General features: G+C 44.8%; 1 protein-coding gene across 1 annotated transcript in view; it reads left to right on the plus strand.

The window, feature by feature from the left end:
• LOC116903850 (serine/threonine-protein kinase Sgk3) overlaps positions 1–16553 on the plus strand; it is a 62693-nt gene that overhangs the window by 42804 nt on the left and 3336 nt on the right. Inside the window, exons 11-16 of the mRNA XM_032906585.1 lie at positions 308–420; positions 532–568; positions 2057–2143; positions 2448–2543; positions 5074–5229; positions 9219–9308. Coding sequence (XP_032762476.1) covers positions 308–420; positions 532–568; positions 2057–2143; positions 2448–2543; positions 5074–5229; positions 9219–9308 — 579 coding nt within the window. The remainder of the gene's footprint in view (positions 1–307; positions 421–531; positions 569–2056; positions 2144–2447; positions 2544–5073; positions 5230–9218; positions 9309–16553) is intronic.

The raw sequence follows: 16553 nt of genomic DNA on the forward strand, positions 1-16553 counted from the left end.
AGCATCAGGGTTGTAGATTTTCCGTGATCGTTCCTAAAGCGGCTGTCTGGGGTGATGTGGAGACTGTCACACCGAGGACTGAGTGCAGCGCACGGACATGAGAGAAGTCAGTGAGAGCAACAGCCGCGTGCGTGGTGCACGCGTGGTACAGTGGTTGCCGCCTAAGAGGCAGACACACGGTTGAGGATGAGAGGTGCGGACAGGACAGCCGGATTTCGTGAACTTGCATCTTGTGATCGATGCATCAGGAAGAATGTTTGGTGTGCAGCCCCGGGACTACACTAACAGCTTCCCCTCCACCCTGCAGCTCTTCTTCCACCTACAGAGAGAAAGGTCTTTTCCTGAGCCCAGAGCGAGGTTCTATGCTGCTGAGATCGCCAGTGCCTTGGGTTACCTGCACTCCATCAAAATAGTGTACAGGTGAGTCATTTGTTTAAAAGCTCACAGAAAATACCTCCTGAAATGTTTCAGATTTCTTGAAATATTTCGGGTGATAGTCATTTTTTTTCCTTTTCTTTTAATTTGATGTAGAGACTTGAAGCCAGAAAATATCCTTTTGGATTCCATGGTAAGTGTTTTATTAAAAATCTTGTAGTTTTCATTTCTTTGTTGTGGCTAGACATGGTAGGAAATTGTCTTAAAGGTTCCATACTGTATGATTGCATTTCTGTGGAATTCCTGAAGTGACATTGTGCTCTAAGGAGTCCAGTTAGTGCTTATAGAGGGACAGGTTGGAACAAGGGAGCCCACAAAGTTAAAGAACCCACATGAGGCCCCTTGTGAGGTAGAAGTTACCCGTCTGGACCGTAGTGAGAGCTACAACCAAGCACACAGAATGCATAGAACTGCACACGTTACACACAGAATTACACATATGAAAGTAGTGACACCAAAGAAAACCTATACTGTAATTAGTAATTCTGTACTAATATGAATGTCTTGCTTGACCTTTGAACACGATGCCGGCTGTGGGCTAAGCTCAGTGAGGTTACAGTCTCTACTGTTTCTGAAGTTTTATTTGTCATTATAGTTATTTTAAAATAAAAAGGGTTTCAAAATCGTCAGTTCAGGTCCAGGGATGTAACTCGGTAGGTAGAATGATCGCCTAGCGTGCAGGAAGCCCTGGATTCACCTTCCTTTAAAACAGAAACAGAAACAAACCCAGCCGTGCCTGCCTGTGATTTCAGCACTTGGGAAGTGGAGGCCCGGGCTAGCCTCTACTGCACGGTCAGCTTAAAGCTGAAGGCCACCCGAGGGCTGTGTGCGACTGACTCAAAAAGTGAAAACAGTGAGCTAGCAAGACACCCAGTGGGTTAGGACATGTGCCACAGTCTGATAACCTGAGTTCCGTTTCCAGGACCAACTGGAATGGAGAACTGACCCTAAGTTGTCCTCTGACCTGCACACATGCATGCACATGTGCATGTGTACACACACACACACACACACACACTCACACACACACTCACTGCACACACTCACCCTCACTTTACACACACACACACACTCACCACTGCACACACTCACACACACACCACACACACACTCACACACACACACCCTCACACACACACACACTCACACACACACACACACACACACACTCACACACACACACACACACACACACACACTCACTCACACACACACACTCTCACACACACTCACACACTCACACTCACATACACACTCACACACATACAGTCACACACACACACACTCATACAAACACACTCTCACACACACTCACACACACACACACACACACACTCACACACAAAGTAAATTAGTGTAAAAAGTGTAAGGGAGTAGAGGGATGGCTCAGTGGTTAAGAGCAGTTGCTAGTCTTACCCAGGTTTGGTTCCCAGCATCCACGTCTGGTGGTTCACAAGTACCTGTGTCTCTCCTTACAGAGGGTCTGATGCCTTCTGGGATTCTCGGGAACCTGCCTGACTCACACAGGCACGCATACACAGAAAATAAAAAGTCGTTACAGTGAAAAGCTTGTTAATTCATGTCTACACACTGCTTCATCTTACTGCCTTCTGTTTGTCAGGGACATGTTGTCTTAACGGATTTTGGGCTTTGCAAAGAAGGGATCGCTATTTCTGATACCACCACCACATTTTGTGGTACACCAGAGGTAAGAAATATGTCTCACCATTGATAAAATTTATAAAATATGAATACAAGCCACACCCTGCTTCTGCAGAAGAGGTGAAATAAAACCTGTTAGAGCTTCCAGCTTCTAGGGACTTAGAGTTCACTGTGGTCGCAGCATGCCACAAGGCCCTTCAGAAGGCCAGAGTGAGAGTGTGCAGCTCATTGAAAAGCTAGATGGTCCATCTTTAGTGTGACTCACAGCACCTAAAGTTTGCTCCCTTTTCAGTTCCTCGGTTCTGTCTCGTGTTCACTGGGTTGCTGTCATGTTTCCGTTTTCTCTGCAGTACCTTGCACCTGAAGTGATCAGAAAACAGCCGTACGACAACACCGTGGACTGGTGGTGCCTGGGAGCTGTTCTGTACGAGATGCTGTATGGGCTGGTATGTGTTCTGTTCCTTACTGTCCCACCGCACCGTCGAGAGCAAAGTAGTCAGTCGTCCTGAAGATGGCTCGGTGGTGCCAACACCGCCGTGGCGCTGGCCTGGTTAGCGGAGTCTGAAACCGTGTGAGGATTACTTTGAAACACCAGTATATAATTTCTGTATTCCTTTAGGCATTTTTAGAAATAGACACCCAGTCATAACATTGAACTTCCTTGTTTCCTTTCATTTTGTTCATACGAGACATCACCTGCCTGATTTTAAAAAGATGGAAATAAAGAGTCTCAGTTATTAACGCATTACTATTACGTCTTAACAGATGATACCTTTTATTCTGTTTTATAGGGTTGAGTTAATACAGGCATTTATAGCTTTTATGCCACTGGATACCATCTGTTTCCCTTCTCTGAAAACGTGGCTTAAATAATTCACTGGCAAAAAAGAAAAAGATGTTTGCTGTGCAATTGAATTTCACAGTTTTCAGTAAGGATGCCTAAGACCAGCCAGAGCTACTGGTTAAAGTGGAAATTTTATTACTTTACTAAGATATCACTCCAACCCAGGGCAACCTATTTAGGCTTTTTAGTTTACATATCTTCATAATGGTGCATTTGTTTTTCTTGTGTGTGGGGGGCAGAGCTCAATGGTAGGGGTCTTCCTCAGTAAGTGCCTACCTTATGTTTTGAGACAGCCTCTCACTGACCCTGTAGCTCACCACTGTGACTAAGTTGTTAGCAATCACTAAGCAGTGTTGTGTTTCGCACCTAGCGCTGGGTTACAAGCACGACTGGCATTTTATGCGGGTGCTAAAGATCTGGGTGCTGGCCCTCGTGTTTGCACAGCAAGTACTTTAGTGACCTAAGCCGTCTCCCGGGACAGCACCTATATTTTGCTTTCCTCTAGCCCATTTGAAATACGAAACATTTGGATTGCTTTCTCGATAATTTTTGTGGTCTCTAAGTATTATTCAACAGCCCCATGCAGTGACCTCTGAGGTAGCAGACAGTGCTGGTGCTAAATGCTCATCAGCTGAGGAAAGGGGGAGGGAGAAGGAAGGGGGAGGGAGGGGGGAGAGAAAGGGGCCAGAGGAGTCCTATAAGCTGGAACTCAATAAAGTTCAACACACTCCAAATTGCACAGAATAAAGAGAGGTACCACTGCCCTTCCCTCAACTGTGGATAGCTTGTTAAAAGCTACCTTTTAAGTAATGCTAATGACAATGGACATCAGATAACTACTTCATACCTTTAACTTTATTTAGCCACTGATTGTCATCTAGATACTTCAGAATCCTTTGTATTTCTTTGAAGGACTTTGAAAGTATAAAATAAGGTTATATGTTATATTTTAAAAAGCAAAAATTTTGGGGTTTTTTTGTTTATTTGTTTTGTTTTTGTTTTGTTTTGTTTTGTTTTAACTTTCTTACAAAAAAACAACCCTAGAAATTGACAGAGCCATAAACTCCATTAACTCTAAATATTATTTTTATTTCAAAACTTCCAGCTAGATAATTAACTGTATATAAGGCATTCTCCCCAAACTGTAATGTCACATACACTTATGAAGGAACGGTGTCTTCAGATTTCCATCTGTTTTTTGATGACTCTGGTCTCAAATCTTAAATCGTTTGATACTCGATATTCGATCTGTCTGGAATGCCTGTTCCCCGTAACTGTCATCATACCTGTGTGTCCCAGTCACTGTTCTCTGACTGAAGAGACACCATGACAAGGCAACTCTTGTAAAGGAAGCCATTTAGTGTGGGGCTTGTTGACAGTTCAGAGGCTTAGCTCAGTATCGCCATGGTGAGGACTATGGCTCCAGAGCAATAGCTGAGAGCTGTGTCCTGATTCACAGGCCAAGATACACAAAGAGACAGGTGACCTGCATGGGCTTTTAAAACCTCCACGTCCCACGTCCCACGTCCCAGTGACACACTTCCACCAGCAGTCACACTTCCTAGTCCTTCTAATCCCTCTCATAGTACTGCTTCCTGGTGACCAGACATTCAGGCATAGGAGCCTGTGCGTTGAGGGTGGGACGTAGACTCTTACTCAAACCACCACAGCAGGTACAGCCAGCCCATCATTACTTTTGTAAAACACACTATTACAAGTAAGTGATTTAAAAGCAGTCTACAGAGAGCGAGTAAAACCACTGTCCCACCCAGCGAACACTAATTCAGCTCGATGGTGCATTAGGCTTTAAAAATCTCTTTGCCATACTTTATTGATGTCTGCATGCTCAGAGGGCCATGAGTTTCTGCATCCCTCAAGACCCAGCTCCTCTCTGAAGACCAAAGTCAAGTCCAACAGCTTTTCTTTTGGGACACAGTATTTTACGGTGTGGTCCTACCTGGCCTGAAATTCACCATGGAGCCCTTGCTGGAACTCAGAGTTATCCAACTGCCTCTGCCTTCCGAGTGCTGGGATTGAAGGTTATCCTCACTCAACAGCCTAACATCTTTTAAACCATTTTCACGTAACTCACTAACCTCTTGTGCTGTTTTGCTTTTTTTAAATTTTCCCAGCCCCCTTTTTACTGCCGAGATGTTGCGGAAATGTATGACAACATTCTTCACAAGCCCCTGAACTTGAGACCAGGAGTGAGCCTCACAGCCTGGTCCATCCTGGAGGAACTCCTAGAAAAAAACAGACAAAATCGACTTGGTGCCAAAGAAGACTTTGTATGTATCATGTTTCTGCATACCAGTTGTTAGACTTACTTACAATTTGGAGATAAATCCTTATTTTATTGGTATTTAGAGAAATAGCTATGACAGAGTCAGGGCAGATAGGGGATTCTTGTCTCCAGTTTCTGGTAGTGGTCATTTACTTTAACTTAGTTCTGCATCCAGCTTTTATACCCTGCTACTTATGGCTTTCATTTGCCCTCTTTTTTTTTTTTTTTCCTCTTTTCTATTCTCTATTTTTTGAGCTGGGGACCCGAACCCAGGGCCTTGCGCTTGCCCCCAGGCAAGTGCTCTACCACTGAGCCAAATCCCCAACCCATTTGCCCTCTTTTTAATGGTGTGTCGTATAGTACATTTAACTACTTTGATTTTTTTTTGGTCAGTTTAACTTTATTTTGGAAGAAAGTTTTACTCCTTAGTTCAACATCTAATGTCCCTACCTCAGCCTCCTGAGTGCTAGGATTAGAAATGTGTATTGTGTCCAGATGTTTTATTTTTTGTATTTTGCTGTTACTGTTTATTTTGAGAAAAAGTCTGTGATGTGCAAACTAACCTCAAACTAGTGGTAATCCCCCTGCCTCTGCCTCTCAGGTGCTGGGATTACAGTAGTGCACCACCACACCCAACCTAGAAATAAAAATTTCTGCTGCTAAACAGTACAAACTTAGGACACAAACCACCGTAAGCTTTTGTTGGGGTTTAAATTATTTTCCTTAAGAGAAATGTAAGGGGCTAGAGCAGTAGCTCAATGGTTCAGAGCACTGCTTGCTTTTGCAGAGAACCATGTTTGACCCCACCCCCACTCCCTGCCCCAGCACACGAGCAGGTCATCATCATCTGCACCTGCAATTCCTGGCAGTCCAAGGCCCTCCCTGGCTTCCAGGTGTATTGCATGCACGTGGTGCACACATACATGCAGGCAGAATATCCGTACACACTAAACAATAGTAAATTCTCGAGGATTACTTTTCGCTGTGTGAAGAATTTGCTGGCACCTCCTTGAGATAGTTGTGGGATCTGCCCATTGTTGCAGATCAGGGATTTTATCAATATATTAATGACAGCAAATTCACAGACTAGTGAGAAACATGGTCTTTTCCAGAAAAATCTTGGAGGCTGTTTTCAGCCTTCAACTTGAACTGAGTGGCTGCTTCTGCTCCTGCCCTCCCGCCCGCCCCTTCGCTGTTCAGTGGGTCGTTCTGTCTTTGTCTCTCTCAGTCTTGTTAGCGTTCATACCTCCTCCATCCTTCGGTAGTGCCAGTCAGAAATCATCTTCTGTAGTGCTAGTCAGAAATTGCAACCGTAAGTTCAGTGCCGTGTCCTGGGCTGCTGAACAGAGCTGAGGAAAACATCAGGTAGGGGCAGATACAGTGCAGTCTCCTGCATGGTAGTCGTGAGCCTCCCGTGCACCTCACTGCTACAGTAAGCCAGGGAGTTCTGCCGATGCTCCAACAGAAACAACCTGAGGATGTTGGGTAGTTTACTCTCTTTAGAACAGTAATGTAAGCTAAAATTATACCTCAGTGGAATAATGTGTTTAGTGTGTAGTGAGGTCCTGGCTTTGATCCCCAAAACTGTAAAAATGAAACAGTAACACACCAAAAAAGTAAATGTTTGTATTTCTTCAAGCTTTGGGGAATGTTTGTATTGGCCGGCACAGCTCTTCCGGCAGATGATCTTGCCTTCTGTTTGACTGGGATGTAACCACTGTGTGTGTGAGTGAGTGGGGCTGACTCCGCTCTGTACCTCTGTACTATGAGCGTAGCCTGAACTGCATCTGCATCATATTCCTGCTGCCGTGGAGAAGGTCTCTCCACCGCTGTCCTGGGCCCCAGTCTTGCCTGGGACTAGTGTGCGCCTTTGCACAAACACCTGCTGCCTTGTGTTTTGCTTCATTTGGTAACAAAACATGAAGTTTAACATTGTATCCCTCAGCTTTCTCTTAGAACCATTTAGTTCCAGGCCTTTGCTGAAACGCACAAACCCCTCTACTTGCCTGTTAGATTTCTAGGCTCTCCTCTGTGCTCTGCTGGGTAAACTGTCCAGATCTTCCTCAGTCCCATGTTGTCTCTGTACTGCATTGTGGTTATCCTCATACCCTCTTCTTGGTGCAGTGGCTTTAGCTACCTTCAGTCCAGAGCCCGCTTGCAAACTCCTCAGAATCACCGTGTCTGCTGTCTTTGTACTGCAGCCTCAGTTTCTCAGTACGTTGGCCAGCGCACGTTATAATTGAAATCCTGACTTGGGAGATGACTCGGTTGGTGAAGCACTTGCTGAGCAAGTCTGAGGCCTGCATCAGATCCCCAGGACCCATGTGAGAAGCAGAGTACATGCTTCTGTAACCCCTACTGGAGAGGGAGAAATGGAAGGGTCTCCAGGATTGACCAACCCAAATAGTTGAATCAACAGTGAAAAACTGTGTCTAAGAATCAGCTCTAGAGCAACAGAAAAACACAAAGCATTTCCTCTGACCCTCTCTCTCTCTCTCTCTCTCTCTCTCTCTCTCTCTCTCTCTCTCTCTCTCTCTCTCTCACACACACACACACACACACACACACACACACATACACGCACCACATAAACTCTCTCTAAAACTAGAATTTCACATTACATGTCAAAAAAATTGAAATCTTAGCTGGGCAGTGGTGGTGCACATCTTTAATCCCAACAGTCGGGAGGCAGAGGCAGGCAGATCTTTGAATTCAGGGCCAGCCCGGTCTACAGAATGAGTTCCAGGACAGCCAGGGCCTCACAGAGAAACCCTGTCTTAGAAAAAAAAGAAAGAAATCTTGGCTGATTTTCTGTGTCCCTTTTCACATGAAGTGCCTTTATTTTCCATTTGATTATTCTGGCCACAAGTCTCAGAAACAGATCTCATTGAACTTTCTTACCAACTTCCATATTTAACCAACCATGGGGGAGGGGATATGAGAGAATAAGAACGTGAATGAGAACATTCCTTCTCTGTACTGTAGGACTCACTTTCTCAACCAAACTAACCTTTTCACTGGTTTCCTGTTGTCAGAAACAATCTCCATTCATCCATTGATTTTTTTTACTTACTTATTATTTACTTACTGTCTGGTTAGTTCTTAATATAGCTTTTAGAAGTCAATAGTCCTGTGTCATTTTATTTTTTGATTTTGTTTTTTAAGAAATAAAAGGAGCAGAGTTTAATTTTCAGCACACACGCTGAGTGGCTCAAACCCCTGCAACACCAGCTTCAAGGAATCTGATTCTCCGTCTGACCTCTGTGGGCATCTGCACACACACTCGTGCACACAGCACACACACACACACACACACACACACACAAATGAAATTAGAAGTGCCCACTTCAGACATCACTTTCTTTAGGAAGTTTTTTCTTACCCACAAGCTTCGGTGGTTGACGCTGACTGTATAAGTGTTTTAGAGCCAGGACTGGCTCGGCAGTGGTGTGCCTGGAGGAAGCAGGCCTCTTCCCATGGCTTTCACATCGGTCCCCTGTGTAAGACTTCGACTCTTTGTAACGTTTTCATGTCCATGTTTTTATGCTCATGTTTTAAAACTCCATGAAGTATTTAGGGCAGAATTGATAACCTTGTTTCTAACCTGTTGGGAAAGTGTGTGTGTGTGTGTGTGTGTGTGTGTGTCTGTGTCTGTGTGTCTCTGTGTCTGTGTGTCTGTGTGTGTCTGTGTCTGTCTCTGTGTGTGTGTCTGTGTCTGTCTCTGTCTCTGTGTCTGTGTGTGTCTGTGTGTGTCTGTGTCTGTCTCTGTGTGTGTGTGTGTGTCTGTCTGTCTGTCTGTGAAAGTGACATTACTTATGTACAAGGAGCTGGCTCTAAATAGCTGCCTTTTCAGGGCCCATGACCAAGAGGGACCTAAATATCCCACTCAAAACACCGAGTGGCAAGGGGAAGTAGCTTAAGCTTGTACCATTCTTCAATGAATACTTACATTTTTGTGATTACTAAAAAAAAATTTTTTTTTTAATATTCTAGCTTGAAATCCAGAATCATCCTTTTTTTGAGTCACTCAGCTGGACTGACCTTGTACAAAAAAAGATCCCACCGCCTTTTAACCCTAATGTGGTAAGTATGTATTTTTTCTACCATAGTAAAACCTAGACCTAAGTTCGTTAGGATTTTGGGAATGGATCCCCACAGCCAACTGGAGCAATAGGAGCCAGCACCTAAGGATCTGTGTGTTCTGTCACTGAGAGGTGTCCGGCTCAGTGGTAGAGGACTTGCCTAGCGTTGCACAAAAACTGAAAAGAAGAAAGCAGCTGAAACTTGAAGGCGACCAGTAAGACCACAGTTACATTAAACATCTTCCCGCATAGTAATTATGAGTGCTTCTTTGCAAAGGTCAAAAGGATGCTCTTAGTAGATGGAAGCCAAGGTGGTCGTCATCACCGGTACATAGTAAATTCAAGTGCAGTTATTTCCAAATAAATGTCTGTGTATAGGTGTGTGTGTGTGTGTGTGTGTGTGTGTGTGTGTGTGTGTGTGTTGTACGTACACACACTTGGGTGGGTGTATCTGTGTGTGTGTGCATGTGCGTGTATAGACCAGAGGTTGAAGCATCCTCCACAGTCTTGCCCACTTTAGTCTTTGAGACAGGCTCTGCCCCTGACCCTGAGCCGACTCATTTCAGCTGGGCTGGCCTGCCAGTTGGCTGCAGGGATCCACCTGTCTGCATCTCTGCTGCTCAGATCCTGACGTAGGTCCTGGAGAGCTGCACTTGGGTCCTCTTTTCATGGAAATATAAATTGTCCTATCTCTTCTAGGAAATACTGAAAGTATTATTCAAATGTTCATAGTAGCTAGCCTTGTTAGATCTGCCGATGAAAGCAGTGTACCTGAAGGTGTGTTTTTTAAGCCAAAAGCCGATCAGAGAAGTATTTGACAGAATTAGCAGCATGTAAAGTTTTAGGAATCAACGAGGTAATAGATAGACTGTTGATATTCATCAGGAGGTTGGTAATAATGTTAGTGACCACGGGCAGCTTCCTTCCTGGACATACGTATTTTGTGTTTAGCTGTTAGCATAACCTGCCCCTCAGATGAGCTGCAAACTCACTACTGTTGTGCCCTTGTTAGTGTATCTGTTTATAAATTAGCAGACAGACAGTCACAGATAGATGAGAAGTGACAGCACCAATATGCAAATCTGGGTGTGGCTCCAGAGTTGCTGTGTGTCCTCATGGGTGTGCACGCACATCTGTGCACATTCGTGTGTGAAGGGCAGAGCAAATCCTTGGTGTCTTATGTTGTGAGACAAAGGCTCTCACTGGCTGTCCAGTGAGCCCAGGAACCTGATTGTCCACACCTCCCCGTGCTGGGATGACACAAATGTGACCAGGCCAATGTTTTCAAAGTAATGTTACTCTGTATACTCTGGCTTGATTAAAGCTAGACTCTGTGCATACTGGGTATAAAATACCCTCCAACAATCAATATTTGTACCCTGACTTACTTCATGTACTTCAGAATTGATAGTTGCAGAAATGACTACTCTGTTAAGGAGAGTTCTGGTCCTGATTTTCACTCTGGGGGTTAGGGAGGCTCCATCCTCATTCCTCACTGAAGAGAAAACAAATGTATAGAGAAAAGGCTCTGTGTTAGTGGTGTCTGTGTTATGAGCACAGTGGCATGGGGGGTGCTGAGGCAGATGCTCTACCACTGGGATAAAGCCCCAGATCTGAAAGGATTCTAAAATATTTACTTGGGGTGGGTGTGTGTGTGTAGGGGGTGTGTCTTCAGTATGCATTTAAGCACCACATATGTTCATGTCCCCTGCTGAGGCTAAAAGAGGGCGTTGGATCCCATGAAACTGGAGTTAAAGCCATTGCGAGCCATCTGATGTAGATGCTAGGAACCAAACATGGATCCTCTGTAATACTATTTTTTCGATATTTTATTTTTCTTTCATGTATGGGTATTTACCTGGATGTGTATATGTGTTCATGGAGGCCAGAAGACGGTGTCAAATCTCTTAGGACTGGAGTTACAGAATGTCGTGAGCCACCATGTAGGTGCTAGGAATTGAACCCCGGTCCTCTAGAAGAGTAGCCAGTGATATATTTTGATCATGTTTTTCCCTTCCCCGTTTCCTTTCAGATCCTACCCACTTCCTTCCCACCCAACTTTATGTTCTCCCTCCTAACAGTATGTAGTCAGCTGAGCATAATGGTGCACACCTTTAATCCCAGCACTCAGGAGGCAGAGGCAGGCATATATCTGAGTTTGAGGCCCGCATGGTCTACAGAGCAAGTTCCAGGACAACCAGAGCTACAAAAACTAAAAGAAAAGAAATGCCACAAAAACAAAAAAAAAAGCAAAGTACACAAACACAGTGGAACAAATGGAAATCAAAATAAGGAAACTAAAGATCAACAAGACAAAAAAATAAATACATTTTAAAAAATGCCCAAAGCAAAAGGAGACAGAAAGCCTACACACTGCCACCGAATGAGTTTCGTGTTGGCCATCTGCTCCCGGGTATGACGCCTGCCTGAACGGCGTCATATATACCCAGAAAGATTCCGCTGGAGGAAGCTGATCTTTCTTCCCTTGCCAGTGGGTATCAAATGCAGATAGCTCCTTGGGTCGGGGTGGGAACCCATGTCCATTCCCCCTCGCTGAGCCGGGACCCCATCTGGCTTGAACTCGTGCAAGCTTTCTGCATGCCGCCATAGTCAGTTCATATGGGCGTCAGTCGTGTTGTGTCCAGAAGGCCCTGTTTCCTTATCGTCATCCATGACCCTCAACTCTTAAGACCTTTCTGCCTCCTCCCCCACATGTACCCCTGTGCCTTCGTGGGAGTCAGGGCGCCTTTAACGAAGATACCTCGTTTAGGACCGAGTGCTTCAAAGTCTCTCCCTCTGCACATTGTCCACTTGTGGGTCTCTCTGTTAGCTCCTGTCTGCTCCAAGAAGAGACTTCCCTGATATCGGATAAAAAGGTGCTGATCTGTGGATATAGCAGTATGACATCAGGAGTCATTTTTATTGCTTCGTTCCTTTAGCAGAATAATAGTATTAGACTTTCCCCTGGGCCCTAAACCTATGTAGTCTCAAGTCCCTAGACACTGTAGAGTCTCGAGGTCTTAGACACTGCATAGTCTCGAGGTCTTAGACACTGTAGAGTCACGAGGTCTTGGACACTGTAGAGTCACGAGGTCTTAGACACTGCATAGTCACGAGGTCTTAGACACTGCAGAGTCACGAGGTCTTAGACACTGCATAGTCACGAGGTCTTAGACACTGCATAGTCACGAGGTCTTAGACACTGTAGAGTCACGAGGTCTTAGACACTGCATAGTCACGAGGTCTTAGACACTGTACAGTCACGAGGTCTTGGACACTGTAGAGTCACGAGGTCTTAGACACTGTAGAGTCACGAGGTCTTAGACACTGTAGAGTCACGAGGTCTTAGACACTGTAGAGTCACGAGGTCTTAGACACTGCAGAGTCACGAGGTCTTAGACACTGCATAGTCACGAGGTCTTAGACACTGCATAGTCACGAGGTCTTAGACACTGCATAGTCACGAGGTCTTAGACACTGTAGAGTCACGAGGTCTTAGACACTGTAGAGTCACGAGGTCTTAGACACTGTAGAGTCACGAGGTCTTAGACACTGCATAGTCACGAGGTCTTAGACACTGCATAGTCACGAGGTCTTAGACACTGCATAGTCACGAGGTCTTAGACACTGCATAGTCACGTCTTAGACACTGTAGAGTCACGAGGTCTTAGACACTGTATAGAGTCTCGAGGTCTTAGACACTGCATAGTCACGAGGTCTTAGACACTGTAGAGTCTCGAGGTCTTGGACACTGTAGAGTCACAAGGTCTTAGACACTGTAGAGTCACGAGGTCTTAGACACTGCATAGTCACGAGGTCTTAGACACTGTAGAGTCACGAGGTCTTGGACACTGTAGAGTCACAAGGTCTTAGACACTGTAGAGTCTCGAGGTCTTGGCGCCTACTTCTTTATCTGAAGTCATTTGGTTAGTTGATCGGTTAGTTTAGTTAGTTTGTCAAGACCGTTTTGCTGGGTAGCCCTGGCTGTCTTGTGACTCACTCTGTGGACCAGGCTGACCACAAACTCAGAGACTGACATGCCGGCATGCTGGGATTAAAGGAGTGTTTCACCACCACCCAGCCTGGCACCTCCTTTACATTGAACAAATCATCATCTATTATTTTCTTAAAATTATTTTCTGTATTTGACTTGGGTTTATTCTCTATGCATATTATTTGTAGATTTGGTCTTTTCATAGTTTCCCAGATTTCCTGCACATTTTCTGGCTGTATTTTTTTTTTTTAGATTTAACATTTGAGTTATCTTTTTTTCTACTTCATCCTCAACACCCAAGACTCTTCCATGTCTTGTACTGTGTTAACGTTAATATTGTGTAGCAGGTCTTTTTTGCAGGGAGACCAACAACACACTCACCCCAGATAGGAAGCCCATGATAAACCAAGGAACAAATGCCACCAAAGTCCAACTTGGGGAGCCAATAAGTTTTATTGGTGTTACTTACAGGAATATGGCTGAGGGGTACTTGTAGGAGCAGAAATTACTCAGATAGCTACATTACCAGAGCACACCCCAGCACAGGTGACATCTCACAAAATCTGGGAACCTGGAGCACACTACAATGCAGTCACTTCACAGCCTGCAGTCACTTCACAGGTTAGAGAGCGTCCCTTCCAGTGACTCACTTGGTCTAAACCTCTTCCAGGTAGGGGGCTGGTTTCTCCTTCCAGGCAGCTTCTCTGGTGTGTCACAATCTTTGCTTGGTGGAGGTGGATAGGGATGGGAGCTAGCTAATTTGATGAGTTTCAGGTATTTCCTGAAGCTATTTGTTTACTTGTCGGCTGAAGAGATTTTTCTGTAGAGTATTTCAATCTTGGAGAAAACCATTATACAATAGTTGGTAGGACTTAACCTCTGAGGTAAGTTTTGTTTGACTTCCTAAATTTTTTAATTTGTTTTATTTCAGTTTAATCACTTTATTGATTGTTTTTCTTAAATTATACTTTCACGTCTTGAGTTATTTCATTATTTTATTCAACTGTTTGTATTTTTACAGACTTTATTGAGGGATTTATTCATAATCTCATATTCATATGATAATTCATGTCTCTTTAAATTTTCGTTCATTTATTGCTTTTATTTTTATAGCCCATTCGTTACCCTCCTCCCAGTCTGCCCTCTGATGGTTCCTTATCCCATCCCTCCTTCCCCCTGTCTCCAAGAGGATGACCCACCACCCTGGCCTCCACCCCTGCCAGGCCTCCCCATTCCCCAGGGCCTCAAGTTTCTCGATGGTCAGGTACATCTTCTCTCACTGAGGCCAAACCAGGTCGTCCTCTGCTGTGTGCTGCCTGTGTTTGGTGGCTTGGTGTCTGAGAGATCTGATGGGTCTTGGTTAGTTGATACTGTTGGTCTTCCTATGGGGTTACCCTCCTCCTCAGCTTCTTCCACCCTTTCCCTAATTCAACCACAGGAGTCCCCGACTTCAGTCCTTTGGTTGGGTGTATCTGCTTCTCTCAGTCAGCTGCTTGTTGTGCCTCTCGGAGGACAGCTATGCTAGACTCACCACAGCATCAGTAATAGTATCAAGCCTTAGAACCTCTCCCTGAGATGGACCCCCTTTCCCCCAGTGTCTTCTCCATTTTTGTCTCTGCATCTCTTTTATCCAGGGACAATTCTGGGTCAAGAGTTTTTGACTGTGGGATGGCGACCCCATCCCTCCACTTGATGCCCTGTCTTTCTGCTGGAGGTGGACTCTGTGAGTTCCCTCTTCCCACTGTTAGGCATTTCATCTAAGGTCCCTCCCTTTGAGACCTGAGAGTCTCTCACCTCCTAGGTCTCTGGTACAGTCTAGAGGGTCTTCCCACCTTCCACTCCTTGAGGTTGCCTGTTTCCATTATTCTGCTGGTCCTCAGGGCTTCACTCCTCTCCCCCTCCTCCAATACCTGATCATGTTCTCCTTTTCCCCTCCCCCTCCGCTCTCCCACTCAGGTCCCTCCCTTCCTCTGCCCCCATGATTGCTTTCTTCTCCCTCCCAAGTGAGATCGAATCATCCTCACTTGGACCCTTTGGCTTGTTAACCTTCTTGAGTTCTGTGGATTATATCCTGGGTATTCCATACTTCTTTGGCTGATATCCACTTACTAGAAAGTACATATCGTGCGTGTCCTTTTGGGTCTGAGTTAACTTACTCAGGATATTTTCTAGTTCCATCCATTTGCCTACAAAACTCATGACGTCCTCGTTCTTAATAGCTGAATAGTATTCCATTTTGTAAATGAATCACATTTTCTGTGTTTTTTCTTCTGTTGTGGAACATCTGGGCTATTTCCAGCTTCTGGCTATCACAAGGCTGCTATGAACATAGTAGCGCATGTGGCCCTGAGCCATGATGGGGCATCTGTTGGGTATATTCCCAAGAGTGGTATAGCTGGGTCCTCAGGAAGATCCATTTCCAATTTTCTGAGGAACCTCCAGACTGATTTCCAGAATGGTTGTACCAGTCTGCAATCCCACCAACAATGGAGGAGTGTTCCTCTTTCTCCACATCCTCACCAGCATCTGCTGTCACCTGAGTTTTTGATCTTAGCCATTCTGACTGGTGTGAGGTAGAATCTCAGGGTTGTTTTGATTTGCATTTCCCTGATGACTAAGGATGTTGAACATTTCTTTAGGTGCTTCTTGGCCATTCTTCACTGACGTGAAGAGAGCAATTCTCAATTTCATATGGAAAAAACAAAAAACCCAGGATAGCAAAAATAATTCTTAACAATAAAAGAACTCCTGAGGGAATCACCATCCCTGACCTCAGGCTATACTACAGAGCTTCGTGGTATTGGGACAGAGACAGGCAGGTAGATCAGTGGGATAGAACCGAAGACCCAGAAATGAGCCCACACACCTATGGACATTTGCTCTTTGACAAAGAAGCAAAAAATATACAATGAAAAGAAGAAAGAATCTTCAATAAATGGTGCTGGTCTATCTGACAGTATGTAGTGAAATGAAAATAGACCCAAATGCACATCATTTCTGAAGTCCCTGAGCACGTTCGTAATTGCTATCTTGAAGTCTGTCTTGCGCTTCAGCTGTACTGCATTTCAGGTCTGCAGTGATAGGGTGACTGGATTCTGGTAGAGGTGCATTGTCTTGGCTGTTCGTGTTTATATCTTCCAGGCGTAGGCATCTGGAGTTCAGTGCTTGAGGTGTTCCTAGGGGTCCTCATCTGTTCTTGTCTTTGTTGGGTAAAGGCTTTGGTTGCAGTTGCTCTCTGGGTCATGAGTAAGT

The sequence above is a fragment of the Rattus rattus genome, chromosome 1 (genome assembly GCF_011064425.1).
Source record: "Rattus rattus isolate New Zealand chromosome 1, Rrattus_CSIRO_v1, whole genome shotgun sequence".
NCBI classification, from domain to species: Eukaryota; Metazoa; Chordata; class Mammalia; order Rodentia; family Muridae; genus Rattus; species Rattus rattus.